Raw genomic sequence first — 27,072 nt, forward strand, 5'->3', positions numbered from 1 at the left:
TTTTTTCACTGAGGAAACTGTTTTATTATCACTTAACCACTAGTACCATCCTATGGCATACACTGAGAAACATCATTCTCTGGAATCTTGAGAATTTGAAAGTTTTATAGTTGTATAAAGTTTTTTCTTGAAATATCCCTTCATAGGGGAGGAACATAAGGTCTATAATTTTTTTACTTGATTTTATCTATTTGTTCTAGCTCTAAGCATAAATGCTGACTGAGAGTAATAAGTGACATGTAGAATGAAGGCTGACAAGGGGCACAAGTGATGTCAGAACCCCAGGAAAATTCTTACAAAAAGTGACATACAATTGAGACAATACTAGAGAATACAAGAGGGGAAAAAAGAATAGGGATCATATCATATTAGATGAGGACATGTATAGGTATGGTTAAATGAACAAGCTATGGATTCACATCGCTTGGGTTTGATTATCAGCTACAGCACTTGAGTGCTCTTTGATTTTGAACAAAATTATTCATCTTCTTTGAGCCTTAGTTTCTTCATCTTTAAATGGAGATAATAGCAGTATATTCTTTACAGGTTTGTGAGGTAGATTAAATGTGACCTAGCATATAAGATGATTAACACTCACCTGACATTTAATTATTTAATATACCCTGTATAATTATACCAATTTTATTTAGATAGAAAATAATAATAATGAAACAAACATACATGGTTCAAAATGAAAGGGTCTTTGAAGAACATCTAATCAGCTCCCTCATTCTATAGATGAGAATACAGCTGAGTCTCCCAAAAACAAAGATATTGGGCCAAGGAGCTAAATGATACAGAAGTTGCACAGACACCTCAGTCTCCTCACACTTACTAGAATGCTGTTTCAATTAAACTTAAAGTTGTTTAGCTGTAGTATGTTTGCATTTTTCTGGGTAAAAGTAAGAGTAGTAGTATTAAAAATTTTTTTTTTCTGGGTTCTGGTCTCAAGGTGATCTCTGTGATGTTTAAGACCCAGGAACATCCAATGAGGTGTTTGTCCATTTAGACAAATCACACCACATTCTTTCTCCTACTCTTAGTTCCTACTTCCCTATAACAATTCTATGTGGGAGAAATACTGTTAGAGCGAAGCATCAGGAAGGAATGGGATTGATTGAGCAGGAAAAGAGGAAAGATGAACTATTTGAATATAAATTCAAATCTTTTATCAGCACTACGTAACTGAGCCTGGTTGTCCCATTTCTCCTACCTCTCATCAGGGGCAATAACATTGGGGTAGAGGTAACCACTTCCCTTCTCCGCACCTAAAGAAAGTCTCTCTAGGTGCATGAAACAGATCCAGAGAACCATGTTAATTGTTGTTTTATTTAGTGTTATAATTAGAAATGTGGAAAACACAAGAGATAACCATAGTCATAATATATAAGGCTTCCTTATAATGACTACTTTTTTTTTCCAACCTCATAGAATTATAGTAAGTGTATTATTTTAAAAGGAGAATTTGGTAGGATAAAATACACTGAATTTTAGTCCAACTACAGCTATGTACATATGCATACATAATTTATGAGCTATGTATAATTTATATGTATACAAACACCACATTTTATTGAGGTAAAAGAGCACAGCGAGGTTAAAAACAAATGGCCAAGCTCAACATAGCCTTTACAATGCCACTGAAAGCCATTTTACTAGCATAAAGGCCTCCAACATGCTGGTATTAACCTACTGATAAATATTTAGACTGTATTTATATTTTGCTCTCTTGGGAACTAAGCCAAAATAAACATATTTTAAGGCAACCTTTGGAAGTGTCAGCATTTCTTATTTTATCTGCCTGTGGTAAATGTTATTCACAGTGACAATTAAAAATATTGAACAATGAAAGACAAAGGCTGACAGATTCATCTTGAACCCATTTTATCCTCATAAAATTTTTTTCTGACATACAGAAAAGTCATATATTTCAGCAACCTTCAACTTTCTATTTCGAGGAGTAGGATTATTGCTTTTTTGCCCACACATGCTTACTGAAGCTGCGTTACAGATTTCCAATTTGATTTCGTGTTCTGAAAAGCATCTACACAAGTCTCAATACTATTTTTTAAGAAAATATAGGAAACAGGAAACAAGAACTTAGAGAATTCAGGTTGTCCTGGCTGCAAGCTATTCAGCACTGCTACTCATTTCCATTGTATCTTTGGAAAGATAAACTATCCAGTATACAAGGTTGAATCCTGCAAATGCAACTGGAAAGAGAATTCGAGAATACTGGTCTATTTTACTGGTGCCTCCAAAGGCTGGAGAGAGTGGTGGGGGCGTGACAGGTGTTGATTGTAGAATGGGCGCTCTAGTGAGCACTTTACTGGCCTCAGAAGATGAAACTATTGGCAAGGACAGAGAAGTGATTCTTTTCTTCAGATGATATTTGGAGTCAGGATGCTGTGGAAAAAAGACAAATATTAAGCCCAAATGAAAGAATAGATATTGCTTAATTGCTTATTTATTCATTCTTTCACCATGACAAATATTTATTGACGATTTACTTTCTATGTAAGGTCAAACATCAATGACTTCTTAATAGTATTTGATGGTGTTACTTTTCCAAGTAAGGCTTAAAATACATTGTAAAATAATTTACTTGCTTCCATCTGACATTCTATTACTCAATACATCAGCAAATAACACAAAGCATATTTCATGTCATATAACTATGGTAAGCATTATATCCTTAGGGAGGGACGAGCCAGGTTGCAGAGGCATAGCCACCCCTGGTTGTGCAGTAGTCTGTAGGGCAATGGGTTTGGGCAATGGCGTGTATTGGGAGGAGGGGTGAATTCCAATTTGGAATATGTAGACAATTAGTACAAAAAAATTACAGCCTGGTTTATTAAAACCATTCTTCTATACACATTCCCAGCCTACATTCTCATCTTTGCACAGTCATAAGCTTGAATCAGCTAAGATTTAAAAAATAAATAAAATTAGCCTATGTATGCCAAAGGCCAGTGACAAAGAATAAATATCCTTAAATTGAGTAGGATGACTGTTCATACCTTGAAATATGCCTGCCTCTTAGCTCAGAATTTCTATATTGTACACTTTTTACTTCCCATTCAGAACTTTCTAACTGGTCTTTCTCTATCCTCAGTCACTAAAAATGATTCATTTACTGAACTCAGATTTGTTATATGCTTCTTTCTATCACTAAACCTCCTGTTTCACTGAAATCATAAGACAATCAACTACAGTCTTGAATGGGATGTTTAACACAATAACTGGCAAGTGGCGTTAGGGTCCAGATAGGGGAAATGCTTCGTCCATGATGGCAGCAGCGCTAGCAATAAACTCCACTGGTCAGTTTCAGTGCCTGTTTCATTCCAACATTTTTCTCATCTTTATTCTAAAGCATTGGGCCTAGTTCAGAGACTCTGATTCTGTTTGATTTAGATGCTTTTCATGCTGTTGGTGTCTAGGGGGCCCTCCTCTGATTCCTATCTTTTCTTGTCTACATCCTGTAACGATCACCCTCCTTGTGACTAGCTTGTCCTTGCTGGGCCTCTGCCTTCAAACACTTGCTGTGCATTACCCCTGATCTTGTAAAATGGCCTTGTTTCCTCACTGGCAGCAAAATCACCACTTTGCTGCCTGGCAGGATATGTGACCCACGTGGGCAAACTCCCGTGGCTTTAGCCAGCAACACTGCGGCAACAGGATAAGACAGCTGCTTCCCCTTTGCTGGTTGAACCACAGGACCAAAATGACCCGCCGATGTGGTGACATTTGGACTACAGGGAGAACAACCTCCAAAACTTCTTTTCTATATTCCCTTCTTGATTTTGTTATTTGGTTTGCCATGAAACTTACTGGGTATCTAAATAATAATAGTTCTCATAGAGAGCTTAGGTTCACTGTTTTTAGGGGCCATGGAGAAATCTGTTTCTTTAACAAGAGCAAAAACAAATGGTGTAGTCAAGATTTGATTTGAAAAAAACCACAGTAAATTCCAACCAAGGGCTATCTTTCTTATCTATTGGCCCAGAACTGTGGTACTTAATTCTGTGGTACAGAATTAAATTAGTCATAGGTCTTAGAGGTAGAAGAGAGTTTAAAATATTAGGAGGGCTAGTATGCTGCTCTTGAAGAGGAGATGAGGGAAACTTTCTATTAAAAACAGATGGGCCAGACGTAGTAGCTGACTCTTGTAATCCCAGCTTTGGTAGGCCAAGGTGGGTGGATCAGAAGGTCAGGAGTTCAAGACCAGCCTGGCCAACATGGTGAAACCCCATCTCAGAAATACAAAAAATTAGCCGGTTTGGTGGCGGGTGCCTGTAATCCCAGTTACTCAGGAGGCTGAGGCAGGAGAATCACTTGAACCCGGGAGGCAGAGATTGCAGTGAGCCAAAATGGTGCCACTGCGCTCCAGCCTGGGGACAGATCAAGACTCCCTCTAAAAAAAAAAAAAAAAAAAAAAAAAAAATAGATGACAGCTGAGGACTACTGTGCCCAGAATCACCAGGCTGTGTGGGGATAGAGACAGAGTAACTGTCTCAGTGCATGCTGCCTCTCCTAGAGAACACAGAACCATTTTTCAAGAATTTCCTATCGTATTTCTCAGACTCTAAATTTTCACCTATTAAATATACTATTAAAATATTCTTTACCTGAAAGAGCAAAAGGTGTCACTGTTTCATCCTCCAAAAAGAGCCATCCTCCTCCCACATATGGAACACTAAAATACTTTCCTCTAGCAAACATTTCTAAGAATCATGATAGAGTAGAAAGAAGCCAGCCTTCAGAGCAGATTTTCTTTCTACACTCATTTTGACTTTTAACAGCATGCATTATCTGTCTGAAACATGTTTTTCTATTTTAGGTAGAAAGAGGGAAGACATGCCTAGTTCATTGGAATAAAGCAGTGACTATAAAACATTAAGTACCATAAAAATGTAAAGCCTTGCTTATTCTCCCCGTTTTTTAGAGATGTGGTGGGGGCAGTTATTTGTGAATCTGTGCATTGTCACAGTGTCATAAAAGACTTAATGGGGATTCCCAAATAATCATGGTCCAGAGGTCAGAAGTACCATTCAGAACCAAACACCATGAAAAATTTGTAGTAAAATGGATACTGTAATTTTACTTAAATTAAAAAATTAAAATTAAATTATATTGAAATTAAAGGTTTCCTACATTAGCATTCCCCTTGTCCTCATCTACTTCCCCAAACAATCTCTGTGGAGGGTTTCCTAGAAGTTAAGAGAACAAGGAGAGTCAGAAATCCCTAGATTACAGTCTCATAGCTACTAATTGCGTGCAATATGATTTAAACACCTCCTAAGTGCCATAGACTCTAATTCTCTCTAAGCTTCAAGTTTCTATCTGTGAAGGCAAGGACAAATATTACTTAACACATACGTTTTTTCCTATATTTTTAAGAATTTAAGAAAAATGCCTGATATAAAGATATATACACAAACATATATATGTGTATATATACACACATATACATATGTACATATATTTTTTGCTCAGGAATCTTAGCTATATCTATTTTTTAAATCATTTTCAAAATACCTCTGCTTCTCATTCTCACCACTCACATATCTTTATTTCTTCTTTTCTGAAATAACATCCACCTGTCACCCATTTTTATCTTTCCCATACATCTTTTGATACCAAACTCATTAACACCTACCATCACTGATTACTCCAGCCTTTATGCATTTTTCTGCCTAGTTATTATGACTCTTGTAGATATTATTATTTTCTTTCTTGTAGGTATAATTATTTTTGTTGTGCCTTATCTCCTTTCCTAGCATGGAATCTCCTCAATGGTGGAAGACACATTATTCATATGTATGAGCATTCCACAGTGTCTAGCAAATATTTAAAACACGATATTTGTTTAATAAACAAATGCTGAATCAACAAATGAAAAAAATCTAAAAATTTCCCAAGATTGTTGGAGGAGGTAGGCAAAGAGAAGGGTGAAAAGTTCTATGATTATGTTACATTGTATTTCAATATGGTTTTATATTACATTATAAGCACCAGTTCTAAATGCTTATTGTTGACTAGCATTACAAGGCAATTTTCAAATATTATTTCATGAATTTCTTCAAAAAAATCCACAATGTCATATTATCTTCATTTGATAGAAGAGCAAATGGAGGCTTAAGCAGGAAGCTCACAAAGGTAATGAGTGGCAGGATCTGAATTCAATTTCCCTCTGATGCCACAGACCACACTCTCAACAATTATTATGCTATACTTCCTATCAACTTTAGCGTTTTGGGCACAGTGTCTCAAGCTAAGAACTACTGACCTTTTGGGGCCAATCACTCTTTGTTATGGAGGACCCTCCTCTGTGTCTTGGGATGTGGTGCGGCATCCCTGGCCTCTACCAACATGATACCATTAGCCACCTCCACCTCAAGTTGTATCTCCAGACACTGCCAAATATCTTTGGGGGGAAATAGTTCCCCATGGGAAATCACTGGCTTAGATTCACAAGTGTCCCACTGCCCAGGAGTGATTGGGGGAATTTCTAACAGGCAGCAAATATGATAGGCTAAGGGAAATGCAAGAGGCCTGGATACTCTGCATCTGGATAATCAGTTGCTAAATAACTGGCAATTGACAGCACAAGTGGATTGGACATTAGTTTAGAAGGAACACGCTGAATTTCTGAAATGAAAAGAAAGCCAATTTTGTGAGCCGTTTAAGCTACAGGTTTGCATCAGTCCTGCCTGCTCTATTGTAAGCATAGCAGCTTCAGTTGATGGTAAAATAGGCTTTTGTCAGAGTCCAGATGAGGGCTCAGCTTGAGGCTGTCACTGTTTTGAGTGGAACGCCTGTGGTTCTGAATTTTTGCAGGGCTCCCCTGCTGCTGAGTGCCATCCTGCTTTAGGTATTTATAGAGCACTGCTTTGTTTCAAGTAATGCCATATTGCAAAGGTACTTTAAGTCAAACTGGACTTTATGACCATCAACTATGTAATAGAGGGAAAAAGTGTTTTAGGAAGTATTTAGACAAATTTTTATATGTAATTCAATGAGTCTCAGTAGGTCTGAGAGGTAACCTATTGCTCCCACCACTTAAAAAGATACTCTAACCAGGACTGCCTTACTAAGGGATAAACCAAGCATTTGTTTTTAGAAAAAGCAAAGAGGGACAACACAAATAAGAGAAAATATTTTTTGAAAACACTTAGTATTGATAGTTTGCAAAAGTCATCATATTAATCATTATGGGGAAAATTAGAACACTGTTGGGTTTTCCTGTGTTTGTGTTCAGCTGGTAGAGTTGAAAACAGACACGACTCCAGAATTTCTACAGACACGGGGCTTATTGGCAGCAATATATTGAATAGTTGATTCATGGTACTAGGGAACATGTCTAGAAAACATATCAGAATGTTTGGAGGATTCATAATGAAGTATTGGGTGGGGATTTGATAGAAGGTATGGGGAAGGGACTAACCACTTACAACCCTCATCTAATCCATCCTGCCTGCCCCATAAATCATACAATGGCACAACCAAGAAGGGCACTGTGATCTTTCTGGTACATAGAGTCTTTAATGGTCTTAATTCAGTCCTTAATTGTAGGGAGTAATGACAGTACTCAAAAAAACTCTGCTCCAGCCTGGGCGACAGAGCGAGACTCCGTTTATTTGTGCAATATTTGGAGTAGAAAAGGTAAACCTTTCAGTATTCGATTCTTCACATCTCTCTACACAGATAAAAGCAGCATGGTAATGGCCCAGTGCACCCTACTACCTTAAAAAGGAGCACAGGAAGAGTATATACCTTATTGTCCTCTCTATGCCCAAGTTTGTAGCAACTGGCTTAGAGCTTCCAGCACAGAGCCAGGCTAATTTCTTCTCTGTTCTTAGCTTAGACATCACTCTGCTAAAAACAAAAACCCCTCCAGACTGAGTAAGACACTTTTGCATGGCTCTTCTGCAGCTCCCTATACATCTCTAACGACAGGCTTTATTCCAAGGTATTATTAAGGCTCATTGCTCTCTCTTACTTCCTGCTGTACAAGAAACTCTATGAGGGAAGAGGCCCTCCGATATCACTCACTAATATATCCTCAACACTCTACAAAAGGCCTGGCACATAAAGGCACTTATCAAATATATATGGTATGAATAATTCAATGAATGCCTAAGTAGTCAATAAATAGGTGTCAGATGAAAAGAAAAAAAAGAAATGAATACATAATACCTTCAACATATATATACTAATTGTCCTGACTAATGAAATTTTGGTCCATTTTGTGTTATATAATTTACAAAAGGCATCACACCCATGTAAAGAAGAGAAGCTACATTGAGAGTAATGACACTGCTCAAAGGATTGCAGAGGGGATGGGTGAGTGATTGACTGTCAGGAACGTAGTGATGAGGGCATAGACCTCTAAAATAACAAGAAAACTAGCAAACTATGCCAAAAGAAATCAAGGACCAAAGTTTATCTTACACACAATATAGGTACAGGTATACTCCAGACATGTTAATAGGCTCTGAAACTCATGAAGATATAAATAACTCTCTAATGTTAAGGTAGCATACCAGATAAAAACATTAAGAAAAAAATCACATATAAGTGGGATAAACACTGTTGACAATTTCTTTTCCAGAAATAGTTAATAAAAAATAAAATATCTAATTCCATATGTCTTAAAAACAGAAAGATAGTCTACAGAGCATTTCTGAAGATTTAGCTTTAAGGTGTCCTAGTCTACAGAGCATTTCTGAAGATTTAGCTTTAAGGTGTCCTTTTGGGTTTGAGATCTAGATTTTAAATGCTTGAGTTTCTCCATTATTATTATGTTTTAAGGTCAAAATCAAAGTGATAAAATGAATAAACTTTTACCCACATTCACTGTAAGTAGTTTCCTGTGAAAAGCAATGAACATACTAAAATATACAACATAGAATCACATGAAATATCCAAGCACTTAATTTCACTTCAACTTTACCACATTAGTGTGCTATTTCAATGTCAAACTTACTCGAATAATGTTGTTTTGATTACAACTGAATAGGTATTTTTAAATGTCATGGTATTTGGAAGAAAATGTCTTGCAATCAAAATATACCATTGTGTAGTATAAATTGTAAGTGTGTAATTTATGTTTGTTCCTCTACATCATATAAGACATCTTGCCAAAGTTTGACATGAACAAATGTAATGCAAATGTCCTATGTAATCACCTATATTTAGTTTCGATACCTTCAAGGTTTACATTGTTTGATTTGGTCATTTTGTTTTTATGTTTATTTTTATACTTCAGCCTTTTAGAATTAAAATTTTCCTATGTATTGCTTTAAAATATTTTAAGTAAAACCAGGTTCAGAAATATAACTTTTCATAAGAAAAAATAAATGTTACCTGCAGGAAAAAAGTACTTGGAGATTATTTATATGCCATTTAAAAAAATCTAGCTTCCCAGAGGACCTACTCATTATATGTTACTATTTTAAGTTTACGGGAGGCAGTTTATATCAAAACCTGAGATCTTAAATTCCATCTTAAATTAATAACTTACACCTTTAAAATAATAGCCTGAGGGGGTGATTGTGTTTTCTCCAAGGATTTGAAATCATCCTCTTCTCAGTACTGCATGTTTCAAAAAAGGTAAAGCAAAAATATTGGTCTTTCTTTTTATTTCAATATCTGACCTATGAGCATATTCAAAATCAATCCATTTTTTTTCTGTTTCTGGCCATCTTTTTTTTTTTTTTACTTTTACTACATTACACAAATAAGAAACTGGTAAACTGAATTCTGATAAGCACTTTTTTCATTTATAGATATGTATTAATATGTATATGACCTATGGACAATATATAGATTACATACTTATATGCATACAGATATCTTGTAACAGAATCACTTATTTCTACAAACATGAAAAAAATTCTCAGAAACATTTGGAATTTATCATGACAAAAAATGGTTTTAACATTATGAAGCAAGTCTGCAGACTAGGATATTTTGTAAAAAAATATATATTTGGTGACCTTTCAAACTACATATATATAAAGAATATATTATTAAGTCAAAGGAAGAATTTTGGGACTCAACTATATTCTTAAAATGTTTTATCCTGTGGTATGCACTCTCATATATTTCAGTTTTTAAGGAATTATTGGGGAGGGTGGCCTCAGCCTCTGTAATGTTGTGGATTTCAGAGGTTCTTCTTCTTCTTCTTATTATTATTATTACAGAGACAGGATCTAAATGTGTCGCCCAGGATGGAGTTTAGTGGCGTGATCATGGCTCACTGTAACTTCAAAATCCTGCATTCTAGCCATCTTCTTGCCTCAGTTTCCTGGTAGCTAGAACTGCAAGCATATGACACCACCACTGAGTAATTTTTAAAATTTTTTACAGATGTGGGAGTCAGCCTGCTATGTTGTCCATTCTGATTTTTAACTTCTGACTTCAAGTGATCCTCCCACCTCAGCCTCCCAAAATGCTGGGAAGACAGGTGTGAGCCACTGCACTCGGCTTATACAAAGTTTTTAAATCAATTCCTAGATTTTCTACCAACTAGAAACTTATATTTTCCCTCTTCTAGACTGTGTTTTCCACTTGTGAAACAAGGTAATTATACTGGATCGCCGAATGGAATTTTTCTTCTTTTATCTTTATTTTTAAAATGAGGGCTAATAAAAACAAATCCTTAAATTATATATTTCTACATATTATGGGGATGGCCTCTCATTTCTTGGAGAAAATATAAATTCTCAAATAAGTTTCTTAGTTTATCAAAGACAAACATTTCAATAAGAAAATGATCACCTTTTTAGTCAACAAGTGCCTCAGATTCTGAAAAGTAAAAAACAAATAGCTTTAAAACTTTCATCATAAAGTTAAACTGAGGATTACTGGGCTGCACATCGTTTTCAGATATGAAAGTGCTTACTAGAATTGATCAGTTGTAAAAAATTTCAGTTCAAAGTATCTGCCTCACTTGAATTCACAGAGCACAATATTCCTGTTCTTAGAGCTACTCTTTAAGATTTATATTAAAATAAAAATTTATGCCTGTCAATCAGTTTTATTATCCACTAAAATAAGAATGTGCAGCTTAATTGTTGTTATAATTTACTTTTATGCAAAATTGAAATCTGGGGGCATATTAATGGTCCTTAAAATATTAATGTTACCATTTGTTTCTTATTCAAAAACCTCTGGGTACCAGAGCTTAGCCACAGCAAATTTAACATAAATTTATAACTATTTCCCACTGAATATAAGCCATTGAATATAAGCTCATTGATATACATATATTTAATATACAAATGCGAATATGAAAATGTTTTAATATGAATCAAATTCTTGGGTTATGATTCAACATTCAGAGAATCTATTATTCATTATTCACAGATGCCTTGCCCTCTTGAAATAAAGCAGCAAGCAGATTTATAACAAAAATTGTCCATTCCATAGAAGTCCCTGTTTCTTTCCTGCAGACTCTGAAACCTCATTAGAAAAAACATTTTTTTCTTTTACTTTTTTCCCCCTAGTTGGTATAAGTGATTCTGTTCAACAGAAACATCTAAAGGCTTAGAATTTTCTAGTCTTCTCTGAGAGCCTGGAATCTGCCAGCATAAGTGAGCATGATGAAAGAAGAATGCCCAAAGTTTAGAGCAAAGATAAATGAAGGATTGTTCCTTAGCTTTTCTCTGTGAAGTTGGAACAGAAACTGGCCTTGCTCTTGAAAGTACAGTTATATAAACTGTGCTCAACTCACACTACTTTTGGACACTTCGTTGTTTCTTAACACTATTTAGGCTGCTTTTTCCTACAGTAGGTAACGGTAGAAAAAATAAACAATTACCAAAACAATCTCAGCTTCCAAAGGTTCAGTAGCTTTTGATATTGTCACCGTAGGTGGGGCTGCAATCTGTGCCTTCCTTTTGGCCTTCTGTGTCTGAAGATTGGTAAAGTAGTTGACGGCTGCGAACTCGATAAGAGCAGAGAAGACGAAAGCAAAGCAAACAGCTATGAACCAATCCATGGCAGTGGCATATGACACTTTTGGCAAAGAGTGCCGGGCACTAATGCTCAAAGTGGTCATAGTTAAAACAGTGGTGATCCCTAAAATAAAAAAGAAAAGGAAATGTAATATTAATACTGGGAATCCTATGGCAAAATCAAATGAGAATGTGTCAGTAGAGAAGATAAAACACTCTACCAAGGCAAAGTAATTTTTTAATATTTCGAATATATTTTGTATTATAATTGTTCATAATTATTATCATAAGTATTATCATTTCTGTATCTTTCAATATTTAGTGAAGTGACTTATACATTATAATTGCTCAAAAAATTTTGAGTTTGCTGAATTGAACTAGTTTATTGTAAAATTTAAGTCGTAAATACTTCTAGTTGTTTAGGGCTTGAGAGAACTTGTAACAAATTATTACCACTTAAGAAAAAAAAACTTGAGACTGGGCGAGGTAGCTCACGCCTGTAATCCCAGCACTTTGGGAGGCTGAGGCGGGCGGATCACGAGGTCAGGAGATTGAGACCATCCTGGCCAATACGGTGAAACCCTGTCTCTACTAAAAATACAAAAAATTAACCAGGCGTGCCGGCGGGTGCCTGTAGTCACAGCTACTCGGGAGGCTGAGGCAGGAGAATGGCGTGAACCCGGGAGGCGGAGCTTGCAGTGAGCGAGATCGGACCACTGCACCCCAGCCTGGGTGACAGAGCGAGACTCCGTCTCAAAAAAAAAAAAAAAAAAGAAAGAAAGAAAAAGAAAAAAAACTTGAATTTCAGATCAGTTTTACCAACTAACATATTAAATAACAGTTAATAAATAAATATGGTATAAATATTAGCATAAAATTAGGTTACCTAATTTGATTCTATTTCTAGCTAGATTTTAAGGTATAATATTTACTCATTAGAAGATAAAATTTATCACTCACTTGCTGGCAGTTTTCCTTCTTGAACTATGACCTGGGGAATTTATACAATTAGGAGATGTATAATATTGATGGTCGACATCATTATGTTGGTATTCTTTAGTAATTTTCAAAAAGATCTATTTTAACATAGTACATTTAAAAAATCAAGATTTATGATTTCTATTTAATTCAAGTCTATCTTCAGACTACTAAATTTATAATCATTAAACCCAGGAAAAACATTGGAGTTTGTCACTGATGTTTCCAGTTAAAGCTCTTTTTCTTATTATTTAATTTTGTTTTATCACAGTTAGTAGTGATTCTATATATAAGTGGAACTAAATATGTAGGTTGAATCATAAAAAATTAATGAGATGACAATTATATATGGTTCAACCTAATAAAAGGGGTATACAACTTATGTATTCCTGTGTTCAATATCTTAATCTTTTGCTTTCATGGATTTACATGCAGTTTTTACCTTTCTGCTTTTCTTCAGTTATGACAAAGAAAATCAAGATAAAGCACTGCAAACAGGACACATGAAAGTCATAGGAAACCAGCCATAATTCTCGCTGAGACAAATGTTTTGTTGATTCACCACACAACTTGTGATATAATGACAGTGATTTTGCATGATACATATGTCTGGATGAGACAGGAACCTACTTTCTTTGGGGATTGAAAAAGTGCACCGGTGTGAATATTTACTCAAAATACACAAGCAGTGAAAGGTGGAGGATGAACATACGTGAAGTACAAAATGTGAGACATACCAAAAACAGTTCTTGCTGGAACGGACTCCTTATTAATCCAGAAAGACACCTGGGAAAGAATGACTGTCATAATGCAAGGAGTGTATATCTGTATCATGAAGTAGCCCATCTTCCTTTGCAAGTGGAAGTAAACTGTCATTATAACGTATTCACCTGTTGGAAGACACATACATCAGTATTATTACTGCTGACAGTCTGCAAAAAGAATGCAGTTGAATATAAATCTTGACAGTTTTTAAATTAACATTGCCTGGAAGAAAATAAGCAAAGGTACATTTCAGTATACGAGAAAGCTACTTGATCAGCAGATGACAGAGCAAAGAGACACATCAGCTCATTGTTTTCAGTAGGGTTCCTTATATCATATACATAAAAAACTACTTATTCCAAGATCACACAAATATTTACATGCAACTGGTTGCAAAATCAACTTTAAGGAAAGCTACTCATCACTTCAAAACAGCATGCTTAGCTGAGAATGGCTAAGGCAAAGGAAAAAGAAGATGTTTTGAAAATGTGCACTGGAGTCATCTTGCGGAATTATTTCCATCCTTTGGTCAAATTCTTACCTGTGTTAGATTTAATTGTCTCACTAGATACTGTTTGTCCAATCAGATCATACTGGAGAAGGCTTGAAGATTCTTCTGGGACTTCAACTGAGTAAAGTGGTCCTTTTTTCCATGTATATATGATTTCACTTTTGGGATAAGCATCTACATGTTTGAAACAAATTAAATATAGCAGTGAATTTGACGAGTTGTCTTTTTTTCCTTCAAAGTGCACATTGTCTATAAAAAAGGAAATACAAACATAAATTGTATTTAATGTTTTCTTTAATCTTGATGACTAAAGCCTCAATTTATGAGATTGACAGAATGATTAAGTATATTCCTAGAACTGCACTGATAGTGTCATGATTATATTTCTTCCCTGATTTCCAGTATCAACTAAAACCAAGTAATTACATATTTTGGATGTATTATTTGACTCTCAGAAGCCTGTTATAACTTACAGCTCCCAAACTTGAGTGGACAAGCATGCCCATCCATAGGAAAGTTAACCAGCCTCATGGGACAATCAGCATTGATGGTAAGCCTAGGAACATTGAAATCAGTGTTTCTGAGTTAGTATTATGGACATATCATTTAGGCAGGGGAAATAGAATTGGAGAAACCTCACCTCATGGTGTATAAAATGGTTCCATTCTGCATTATTCTGAAGAGTTTATTGGGAGTTGTCATGTTGTGTGCAATTGACTTTTTACCATTTCTGAAAAAAGTGTCAGGCGTCCAGATTTTACTGACCATCAAGTTATTCAAACTCAGAATCTCAGTTGGCCCCCCAAACTTCAACCTCTCATCTGTCCAAGTCTGGCGGAAAAAAACATCCATCGTATACTCCTAAGAGAAAATAAAATATTCGTGCAGGCTGGAAAGACAGTTCACTAAGAATAGTTTATTCACTAGCCTATACATCCAATGTCTAAACTTAAGCAATAAAGCAAATTTTTATGGCAATAATTCTCACAAAATTATAATTTTAGTGAGTAATTATTATTGTTCTCAAACTTAAAGTTTGTATTGTTATAAAAGATAGTGCTGTGATGTTTACACCTCCCTCCTCCACCTTGACTTTCCTTAATATTCTTCCTCTTTATCTATCCAGTCATCCATATTTCCATCTATCAATATGTCCTCCTTAATCTAGAAAATAGATTATGGAAATATTTAGTTTTGCCTTTGTGCTGGCTGGCCTTTATACCGTTGGTTAGTCTAACTATTACCCTTTGTACCTCGTTCACTCTCAAACGGATCTCAGAGCATCAGAGTAACATTCAGTAAAATTCCACACATAGATAAACCTTACTTGATAAACACACTATAGCTGCACATCAAAATTATTTTATATTGTTCTCAGGGAACATAAAAACAAGTGTTACCATGATTATTCTAAAGAGAGTATCATTTAAGTATGTATAATCAAAATTATGAGTTAATTTGTGGCTTTTATGAATAACATTGAAATGTTTAATAATTATAATAAGAGCTATTGCAAAAGTCAATAACAAATAACAACTTGCAATTACATCAAAGTATTGCCAATAATTGCTTTGCCTACTATATAAATTCCTTTATGAAACTTATTGTGACAAGTAGTGATTACATTTTAAAAATATAATTTGACAAGCAATATGCCCATGCAATAATGACCCAGAATGTAATAGGGATCTATTATACAAATAAACTGTAAAAACAGACACAAGCCTAAGATAGAATATTAAGAATACCCAGACTTCAACAACACAATGGCAAATTGTTGTGGTTGTTTATACTTGGAGTGGCTTAGAACACGAATGGAAAATATGATACTAAAATAATCCAGGATTCTGAATAATGCTGACTCTTTCTCCTTTTATAGTAAGATATTTATCTCTTGAATAAAACCCTTTCTCCCACTTTCCCTTTCTTTCTTATGTTATTTCTTCCTTCTTTTCCTCCATATTCCTTTCTCTTCTTCCTTTACTCCTTCCTTTATTCTTTCTATACATCGTCTTTTCTTGCCAACTTAAAAAAGCAGGAAATGAAAAAGTCTCCAATAACTGTTTCTTTAGAATTACATTTCCCTAATGAAACCTAATGATGAACCTCTTTAAAGACAGTTATGTTTACTTCAGCATTCGTATTTACATTTCAGTTTTAGAGAGAAATGCCACCTGAGAGGCGTAAAAGAATGCCATGATACACTTTGTTCTAAAAGATGCATTCAAGTTTTCATTGCCTCTTACTATAAATACCCTCTTACGAATGCTACAGCCATCTGTACCTGGAACAGAGTCCCCAGAACACCCACTGGTCCACCCTCAATGTAAAAGGTGGAGAGCATTAGCCTTTCCAAATGACCTCTTTACTGTTTCAATAAAACATACTGATAATGATGTTTCCACAAAAGACAATTATGTTTTAGGTATCATAGACATACTCAATAAACTTTTATGTGGAATAGGATCTGTGTGGGTTTTTTTCCTCCTCCAATAAATTTGCTAGAGCTTCACAAAGAAGGGGAAAAAACTCTTCTCTTTGGAGGGGAGAATTAGTGCATAGTATGTGGATGGAAGAGAGGACATAATTTTAAAAAGTCCCTCAGCTTAAAATGTTCAAGCCCTTAGTGAAATGTGAAGATTAAGCCAGGAATCTGCTCTAATGGTCATGCCCTCCCAGCATGAATACACATATTGTGTCATGAATCTGGAGCCAAGCTTGGCGGCCATGCCCATTATCATTAGTTTTGGGACTCCACTATCCTCCCCGAAATGAAAATACCCAACTCACTTAGAACTCACTCACCATCTCCACATCTGACACGGGCCCAAAACTGGTCACATAAATGTCTGTTTTGACTTCAGTGACAGCACCTGAAATTAGCCCAGAGGGATGAAACAATTATCACTACTGATGTTAAAGGGATTGATCTCAGCATTCTACTGCCAAACCCCTTATCATAGCTAGTATCTGCAATGCATCCTATTGCATTCCAGTAGATCCTTCAGTCTCTCAACTCTGAAAACTCATGTCAGTGGCCTTATTTTGAATGTATTCTAGTCAATTGGGAGAACATTAAGGAATGAAAGAAGCTAGATTTGTTCTAATGAAAATGATAGTAATTAATGTATATTGATGGCTTTAATGGGGAAATGCTAAGAAAACTGTTTTACATGAATAATCTCATTTTGCAGTCATACAAGTCTATGAGGCAAACATTAATCATATACCCACACAACAATTCAGGATATGAGGCTTAGAGAGTTCAAATAACTTGAACAAGGCTACTAATGGTGGATGAGGCAGAGACTGGATGGGAACATACACATGGTCTCTCTCCCGTGCCCCTGCCCCTGCCCCTTCCCTCTACCTCGTTTCTGACTCTTCTGGGTCTTCAAGGGGCAGAAACGGAGGAAGGAGACTACAGGTGTTTGTGTAGCAAAGATGCAGCTTCTTACCTCCAAATCCCGGCCGCAGCCGATTGTCATAGCCTTCAAGCAAGTTGTCCAGGATCCGACTGACGTTTTCTGAGTAGAAGTTGCCTTCATCTTCGAGTTTCCCTAGGGCACTTTCTAGCCTGTGAGTAGAGAGTCAATGACCCTTACTCCCAGACTCAGAGAACATGTTTTATCTAATCTACTCTATTCCACCCTGTTACAAATACATTCTACACCACTTCTGGCCTCTTTCATGATTCGATATAGGAGTCACCCAATGGATGTACACTTTTCCTTTCCTCTGAGATAAAAAGAAAACTCAGGAAAAAGAATCTTACTCACCACAGAATAATGCACAACCAGGGCAGAGGCGACGCCATCCTGCAGTGCACTGAAATGCACAATTCACCCTCCTCTTAGCGTCGTCCTCCCTACTAGCCAGCTCTGCTTTGCCAATCAACTGGAGAAATCTTTCAAACCCTTCATATCTCTATTCCTTGTTTGCCTCAAGTCAGTAATCCAACAGATAAACAGGTTGCCAAAAAATTTGCAGGATTCCCCTGACTCCCTTCTTTCTTGTTTCCTTCTTCTCACGTGGAACAAGGTGGTTTGTGGTCTTAGATTATGTCCTGCAGACACCCAGCCTCCTCTGACTGACTCAGTTGGGAAATGAGAGTCTGAAGGGACAGTGCATGGTCGGAGAGCAGTGACAATAATCGAATAAGGCATTAGGGGAGATTAGAAGGAAGAAATCCACTGCCAGTTTTGGCATGGAATTAGCAGGGCCCTGTGAGGAAATCTGGAAAGCTGTGGCATCTTGCTGATTGAGATTATGTTCCAATGGGCTCAGCGTTTATTATTTTTATGGTTCACAGAAGGATTCCTACACAGCTCTTACTGTTTAAAAAGTCTAACACTATTGGGACCCTCTTGGATTCCCTTTCTGATTTTCATCAGCATTACTAGCTACAGCCACACCCTTCTGTATTTAAAAATTATTCCTCATGATTTATTTACCAGCACTTGTAACACAACAGAACAACTCCCGGCCATCTTGCTGTTGAGTAAATATTTTTTTCAAGGTACTTTGCTGACCCTTCTTGTCAAAGGTACGTCATCTCAAGCGAAGACAGAAGTGGGATCTGCTGCTATCATTAGAGACCTGGTCAGTTTCTTGAATGCCACCTATAGGAGACAATGCCTAAGAAATAGCAGGTTAAGGCTCCTCATGCAGAAATATTACAAAAATAAAGCATCTATACATGTGGTTAATGTTGACAATTCTGGCACTATTTTATTAGGCTTGCCACAGGTCGAAAGGAAAATGTCTGAATCCAAGAAACAGCATTCTATTCTCAGTTCTGGTAGGAGGAAGTTGTAGTCAAGAAAAGTTCATTTAAGCCTTAAAATTTTAATCTTTTCTTTAAATAAAAATTTTAAAAAGCATTGTGAATATACATGTCTGTGTGTACATCTATTATATAGAATATATAATAAAATTATAATATATATTATACATACACACACACACACACACATACACATAGATATTTCAATTCAGGAACATAAGATCAAGGATCAAAAGTCTCAATTCACCATCCTTCTGCCAATTTCATTCCTTACTCACCCAGTTCACAGCCTGTACCTTTGGAATCCAAATTCTACAAAGGCCATGGTAACTATTGCAGACATACAGCACAGCCTTAAGAGTCACACTTGAGAACATGACATAAATCATTTGAGGAACATTTGAATATATTATTGTCAGGGACAGACACATGGCAGCCATTTAAATGAAGATGCCTACAATGTTTTCTCTAATGTAAGAGAAACACTCCTAAAACCTTTATGTGTTCATTATGGGATCCAATTTTCACATCTGTACTCATTCTTTTTATTCTCCTTTAAACCTACTCCCACTGGTGACCATAATGTATTTTGAACTCACATTAATTGTGCTATTACCTAAATCCCCTAAATATCTGGTATATATGATGCTATGAAATAATTCTCTTCAGATTAATCACAACTTTTTTTCAGCCAGAGAACCCTATATTTATTTAGATATGTGACTGTTTTTATTTTTCGTATCAAAATGTTTGCCTTTCATCTCTGATTTGTGTCATCAGAGAGAAAGCTTTGTGAGGGTTTTCAGACTGAATGTTTCTGTCTTTTCTTTTTTAAATTTAATTTAATTTTAAATTCCGGGATACATGTGCAGAACATGCAGGTTTGTTACATAGGTAAACATGTGCTATCATGTTTTGCTGTACCCATTAGCTCTTCACCTAAGTATTAAGCCCTGCATGCATTAACTACTTAACCTGATGCTCTCCCTTTCCCCATGTCCCCAACAGGCCAAGGCCTGTGTTGTTGTTCCCCTTCCTGTGTCCATGTGTTCTCATTGTTCACCGCCCACTTATGAGAACGTGAGGTGTTTTGTTTTGTTTCCTGTTCCTGTGTTATTTTACTGAGGATGATGGCTTCCAGCTCCATCCATGTCCCTGCAAAGGACATGATCCCATTCTTTTTTATGGCTGCATAGTACTCCATGGTGTATATGTACCACATTTTCTTTATCCTGTGTATCATTGATGGGCATTTTGGTTGATTCCATGTCTTTGCTATTGTGACTAGTGCTGAAATGAACATACACATGCCAGTATCTTTTTAATAGAATGATTTTCATTCCTTTATACCCAATAACGGGATTGCTGGGCCAAATGGCATTTCTGGTTCTAAGTCTTTGAGGAATTGTCACTCTGTCTTTCACAATGGTTGAACTAATTTACATTCTCATCAATAGTGAAGAAAGTTCCTATTTCTCCACAGCCTCACCAGCATCTGTTGTTTCTTAAATTTTGTGTTTTTTTTGAGGCAGAGTCTCGCTCTGTCGCCCAGGCTGGAGTGTAGTGGCGCCATCTCGGCTCACTGCAAGCTCCGCCTCCCGGGTTCATGCCATTCTCCTGCCTCAGCCTCCGGAGTAGCTGGGACTACAGGCGCTCGCCACCTCGCCCCACTAGTTTTTAGTATTTTTTTTAGTAGAGAAGGGGTTTCACCGTGTTAGCCAGAATTGTCTCGATCTTCTGACCTCGTGATCCGCCCGCCTCGGCCTCCCAAAGTGCTGGGATTACAGGCTTGAGCTACCGCGCCCGGGCCTGATTCTTGAATTTTTAATAGTCACCATTCTGACTGGTCTGAGATGGTATGTCATTGTTTTGATTTGCATGTCTCTAATGATCAGTGATGTTGAACTTTTTTCCATGTTTGTTGGCTACATAAATCTCTTCTTTTGAGAAGCGTCTGTTCATTTCCTTTACCCACTTTTTAATGTTTTTTTTTCCTGTAAATTTGTTTAAGTTCCTTGTAGATTTCGATATTAGACCTTTGTCATATGTATAGATTGCAAAAGTTGTCTCCCATTCTGCAGATTGTCAGACAGAAATATTTTCACATGTAAAAAAAATCATGGATGATATTTTACATTTTTACAGATATTCCTATACAACAGGTATGATTTTCTCATTAAAATGATTTTTTTTAACAAGAAACACATAATAGTTAAGTTACAGTTGTGTCTAAACAAAAGATTAACACACCTGATTTTATTTTTTCATAGGTTTCAATTAATAAGAAATTAATGTAAGAGAAGGAAGACTTTTTCTACTCTCCATAGGAAAAAATAATACTAGAGCTAGAAGGGATAATAAGCTACGTAATCTTAGTCATTTTCCCTCTGCTGAGCTTACCTTTAAAAGAATGTGATAGACCTAGCGACATCCAAGATACTCAAGCTCTGTAATCTGAGAATTTGTATTATGTGTTAACGTCTGTGTGTAATGAACTCCCCTGTTCACACATCTCTGTCAGAATTAGGACAGACAAGATCTATTAGCAACACTGTTAATTAGATCTATTGCAATTATCATTTTCCTGTGGAATTAGTAAAAAAAAAAAAAAAAAAGTTTAAGAATACGACAATGGCTACGACTTTGGGGATGTATGGTCATATTTATGTAGCGTTTTGACTATGTAAACCAGTTATCAGAGCTCTCTCATTTAGACAATTATTTCCTTTTGGCAAATTTGAGAATATCTGTCTCATACCTGCATATTTCATAGCTGTTTCTCCAAAATATGTTCTCTTTTATGAATCACCTTAGACAAACACTTGCATGCTCTGTTGTTTGTCTGTACTGGGAAGCCTAGAACTACCATCCTCCTCAACAATACTGCTATTAACTTGCTGGATTTTGCAAAAGAATAATGTGTAATCATTCCTTTTGTGTCCTGTACTTTAATTTCATATACCACCCACACCAACACAGCTTTATATAAAATGACTTATTAAAGATGTAGCGATAATTAGAGAAAATTATTGCACAGAAAGAGCAAACTTGGCACCAGACACTAAATGGCACTTTTCATAATACAAAAAATCAATATGTCCATGCATGCATATATAAACAAACCAGATATTCAAGATAGCTACAGAATTACCTCTTGGATAACATTTACTTGCACTTTCTCACTAAAAATCTCCATTGATCTTTTCAAAAATAGCATTGGAAGTGTGCTTTCCACAGAAATTATGTTCCTCCATAAGTGGGGGATTATACACCCTGGCAGCCATTGTGGGGAGGCCAGGAATGCTGTTATCCTACAATGCATAGGACAGTCACCTCAAAAAATAATGATCTTGCCAAAACACATCAGTAGTACCAACGCTGAGAAAACTTGCCCTAGAATAAAACCACTCAAACTTTAGTAAAATGTTCCTAGATGAATGATTTAGCCTCTCAAGTTCACTCATTTCACAGTATCTCCACAACACAGTGTTCTTGTAAGTCTTTACTTCCCCCTTATGATATATTGAGGATAGCCACTTGCCCAAACATACAAACATACCTATGTTTCTGAGACAAATAAGGATGTTAAATGAGCACACTATTAAGAGAGTTAAAGGAAGCAACACAAATATAAAGATTATATTTGCAAATGTACAAAAGGATTGCTACGTAAATATACAATAAGTTAAAAGCAGGCAGAAAATTTCAATTGATATATGGATATATATATATATATAAGTTTATAATTCACAATGAAAATAGTCAAGAAACTTAAAAGGTGGTCATTATTAAGAGAAATCAATTCAATTCTAATGAAACAAAAATTTTGTAAATGTATCTCATGGTCACAAAGTATTAAGAATTCATACTGACTGATGTTCAGTGCAGTGTCTGCAATGGGATATGCTCTTTATATTTGAAGAAGAGCAATTCCTCATCAGGCAAGACTGTCCCACACATTTCAGGATACTTAGGATCTCTTGCTTTTACTCACCAAGTGTCTCTAGTGTTCTCTATGCATGCTAACAACCAAATATTCTCATATTTTAAAATTCTTGATAGCAGGGAGTTATTTTTCCCAGTTGAGAACATTATGAGTGCAACATGCAATCATTAGACTAGAGTTCATAGTTAAAACTAAAATATGCTAAAGGCTCCGCGGGTTAAGTTCAAAGAAATGTCTGCTCTTTGGATTAGCCATCTTTCTGCATCCAAAAACTCAGATTAGTTTACAATAGATTAGCAAAACTAATCTCATTAACCTATTCCTTCCCAAATTAAGTACATTATTGGAAAGAAGAAAATGGATATAGGTATTTGGGAAAAGTCACTGGATTAGAGTTTTCTATCACCTTCTGTAGGAAGGAAGAGCCAGTCCCCTCTCGGACAAGTAAAAGAGATGATAAATTGATAAGTTATTCGCTCCTAAAAATTGAAAATGTGTAGAAGAAGAACCTACTGACATCCTCTTTCTTGGCCACACATTTGCTCTGAGAAAAGCAGAAGGCCCACACGGAGGCCCCAGAGAGAGACACACAGGGAGTTTGGTGTTCTCCTGAAGCATAGGCATACATATATAAACACATAGACTGGTCTACCTTCCAATTTATACACAGGAGTCCTCCCAAAATAGCAAATGTTAGTGGGGCTTGAACACAGTGTGAGGTAGTATAATTAAGAAAAGAGGAAAGTAACTCTCTCCATTTCAGTTCCTGGAAGAATTACAAGAGTGCACAAGTGGATTCTAGTGGCTCACATGGCTTTGTATAAAGGAACATAAAGGCAGGTGGAAGGGCAGAAACATTCATCACCCCATGTAGCCACCTGACCATGCAAGAAGAGGCCTACCTCCAAAAAGGATGTTGAGGACATATAACAATTGGAAGCTGCATTGTTTGTTCAACCTGTCACAGAAGGAGTTAGAGCAAGGCTGAACAGCAATTTCTTCTCTCCTTCAAATCCAATTTTCTTGAACAGGCTCCTTTATTCTAGCATTATTAAATGGCATCTAAATCTGGACAATGAAGGATGTGTTCCAATAATCTTTGCATTACCTACAGGAACAAATCTCACTAGTTATGTGCTGTACATCCTGCGTTTTGTAATTTGCTCCTCTTTAAACATATGTGGCTTAAAAATGATCCCCAAATACTCTGAAACCTATTTGGAGATTGATAGAAAGAAGAATATTAATGATATTGAGCCAAAAATGTAAGCAGAAAAGGGATTTTTAACGTAATTTCTAGAAGTCCTAAGAGGAAATTGGATTTAAAAGTTTCTTTTGAGATATTTGTTATAGGTGAAATTATTGGTAACATGTAAGTTTGATACTACATAAACATATGATATAATTTGCTTTCATGGTGTAGCATATTCAGGTGCATAAATCATTTACAAGTACAATATATCATTTTTATCTCCCTCTCCAAACAAATTGAGCAGAATGGTGTTAATATTCTCATTACTTGGATACATATAAGACCTGGAGAGGTCAAATAATTTCTCCACGATTGCAAAGGGTGGAGCTGAACACAAGTCTGTAGATTCATAGTCAAATAATTCTTAAGTAAGCCAGATGAACCAATATGCTAGGCTCTTGTTGCCATTAAGTTGATTTTGACTAAAATAATTTTCAGTCATCATTTAATGACAGGAGAGAATGAAACTGAGCTTCAAAAACAGAAGCCCTTGTTTTGTCTACTAACAACTCAAGTTACTTCTCTCTGAGTATTAGTTTTCTCAATGATGTGAGGGTCTGGAACCTCCAGTATTTGTGTAACTACTTCCCATCCAGTACCAGAATACTTGGAACTTTTTTCCTTAACTGTCTTAGAACCTGTAATGAAGATCGAATCAGTCAAAAAACAATAAATACAATTGAGGACTGTCTAGGAAGAAATTAATATAACATTAATAATAACAAATTAATATAACGTTAATGATAGCAAATTCCAAGAATTATGTCAATAACTCTACAGACTCTAACTCATTCACTGCTAACACAAACGTCTATGAGTTGCCTGTAATTGTGCCAATGTGATAGATCGGCAGGATATGTAACTTGCTCAATCTCGCATTGCTAATAAGTGGCAGAATCAGGATTCAAAACTAGATTATTCTAACTCAAAAGTAACTAGGTAGAAGCCAAGGCCAATGGCCAGAAGTCAGTGAAAAGTAAGTTTCAGTTCTATTAAAGGAAAAAGTTCTGACTGTCATTATCTATTGAAGGGTGGAATGGGCTATCATAGTAAAAAATGAGTTTCCCATTAACAACAGCATTCAGCTATAGTATGGAGTACGGTGTGTATGGAGATTTTTTTTTCCTTTTTTCTTTCTTTCTTTCTTTCTTTCTTTCTTTCTTTCTTTCTTTCTTTCTTTCTTTCTTTCTTTCTTTCTTTCTTTCTTTTTTTTTTTTCTTTTTTTTTGATGGAGTCTCGCTCTGTCACCAGGCTGGAGTGCAGTGGCGTGATCTGGGGTCACTGCAACCTCCACCTCCCAGATTCAAGTGATTCTCCTGTCTCAGACTCCTGAGTAGTTGGGACTTCAGGCATGCATCACCATGGCCAGCTAATTTCTGTATTTTTAGTAGAGATGGAGTTTCACCATGTTGGCCAGGATGATCTCAATCTCTTGACCCCATGATCTGCCCACCTCAGCCTCCCAAAGTGCTAGGATTACAGACGTAAGCCACCGTGCCTGGCTGGGGATGTGTGTTTTATGAGGAAATTACATGGTCCCCATGAACATTCAGCAGGACACTGAGGCTACTTGTGGGTATTCTAAGGAAGACCCAATTGATAGAGATCTCAAGTGAATATTTGCATTAGTGAAAACTATTACAGAGTTTCTTTGCAGTGATGTGAGAAAGAAGATTTAAAGAGATTCATGGTGGTAAAATGTACTGTTAAGGAGAAAAAAGAAGCGGGCTTACTAAGTTATACTAAAGGAGGGAACAAAAGTAATGGATTGCATAATAACATTTATTGAAGACAACATATTTCAAGCATATGCAATGATACTGTCTCTAATCTGTGCAACTACCTTACAAATTAGCCTTTTTATGCTCATTTTACAAAAGAGGAGAATGAGACTCACAAAAATATGTTATTACCTGAGGACTCAGAGCTATTATTACTTCTGATGCCAAAATACATTCTTTTATACATTGCGCTTTATGTTTTATATCAGATCTGATCCTTTCTCTAAAGTTAGGGCTGTTAAACTCTCTGGACCAATAATAGTTTTTATATTGTTGTTAAGTAATACCCACCATCTCAGTGGACACTGTGACAAAATCCCCATGTGATCCCTTTGGAGGATCCGGTGCAATAAGGGCATAATTGCTCTGGGAAGCAAAGGACAATAAAGCGACACTTCTCTGGACTGCAGCTTTAAAATGCTCTGGCTTGGTTGGGAGTAGAAAGTTGAGTACATTATAGGGCGCTCTGGGACTCCCAAAAAGTATAGGCAGGGAATAGCTGTTTCAAACTTCAAAACACAAATACCAAAGAATGATAAAACACTCCTTAAAGAGCACATTTATATGAATGTATGATTTATATTTGCTCAACCGGTATTCATTCAATGTAACTTTTATTTATCAAGTGCTTTTTATATTTTGAGAAAGATCACCTTCAGAAAGCTCACAGTCTAGGTATTCCTCTGCAACATAATAGTACTGACAAGATGTCAGATGCTAAAAAGTAGAATTGTTAGCCATGTGCCGTGGAGACACTGAATGAGGAGGCACCAATGGTAGAGAATGGGATCAGGGATTATTTAATCAAAGAAATGATATTTAGGCTAAAATTCTGAGATTGAATAAACTCTTAGCACATTAGAAATGGCCATTTCAGGCTGCATTATGAGCTCAGAGGTGACACAGTGCATGTTGTGTCTGTAAACAACAAACGGAGAAAATATAGGAAGCAAAGAGAAATGCAATAGATGAAAAGAATGGAGGAGAAGACAGAGTCCTATAGAGGAGTGCGCTCCCCACTGGAGGATTGAGAAAAGGCATGGACTTCTGTAGCAGACCAGAACAGGACTGCCCAAACAATTTTTAACAG

At 36.2% G+C, this 27,072-nt stretch overlaps 1 protein-coding gene across 1 annotated transcript; it reads right to left on the reverse strand.

Moving 5' to 3' along the window:
* Positions 1-1,311: 1,311 nt before the first annotated feature.
* On the reverse strand, positions 1,312-18,468 carry GABRA6 (gamma-aminobutyric acid type A receptor subunit alpha6). Its single transcript, XM_050794806.1, has 9 exons — positions 17,997-18,468; positions 17,676-17,794; positions 17,023-17,090; positions 14,858-15,078; positions 14,691-14,773; positions 14,248-14,391; positions 13,679-13,831; positions 11,828-12,087; positions 1,312-2,406 (listed from the first exon to the last, which is right to left on the reverse strand). Exons 1-9 carry the CDS (start codon positions 18,032-18,034, stop codon positions 2,131-2,133), a joined length of 1,362 nt encoding a protein of 453 aa, XP_050650763.1. The 5' UTR covers positions 18,035-18,468; the 3' UTR covers positions 1,312-2,130.
* Between the last annotated feature and the right edge of the window lie 8,604 nt (positions 18,469-27,072).

Source organism: Macaca thibetana, chromosome 6 (assembly GCF_024542745.1).
Source record: "Macaca thibetana thibetana isolate TM-01 chromosome 6, ASM2454274v1, whole genome shotgun sequence".
In the NCBI taxonomy this organism is placed as follows: domain Eukaryota; kingdom Metazoa; phylum Chordata; class Mammalia; order Primates; family Cercopithecidae; genus Macaca; species Macaca thibetana.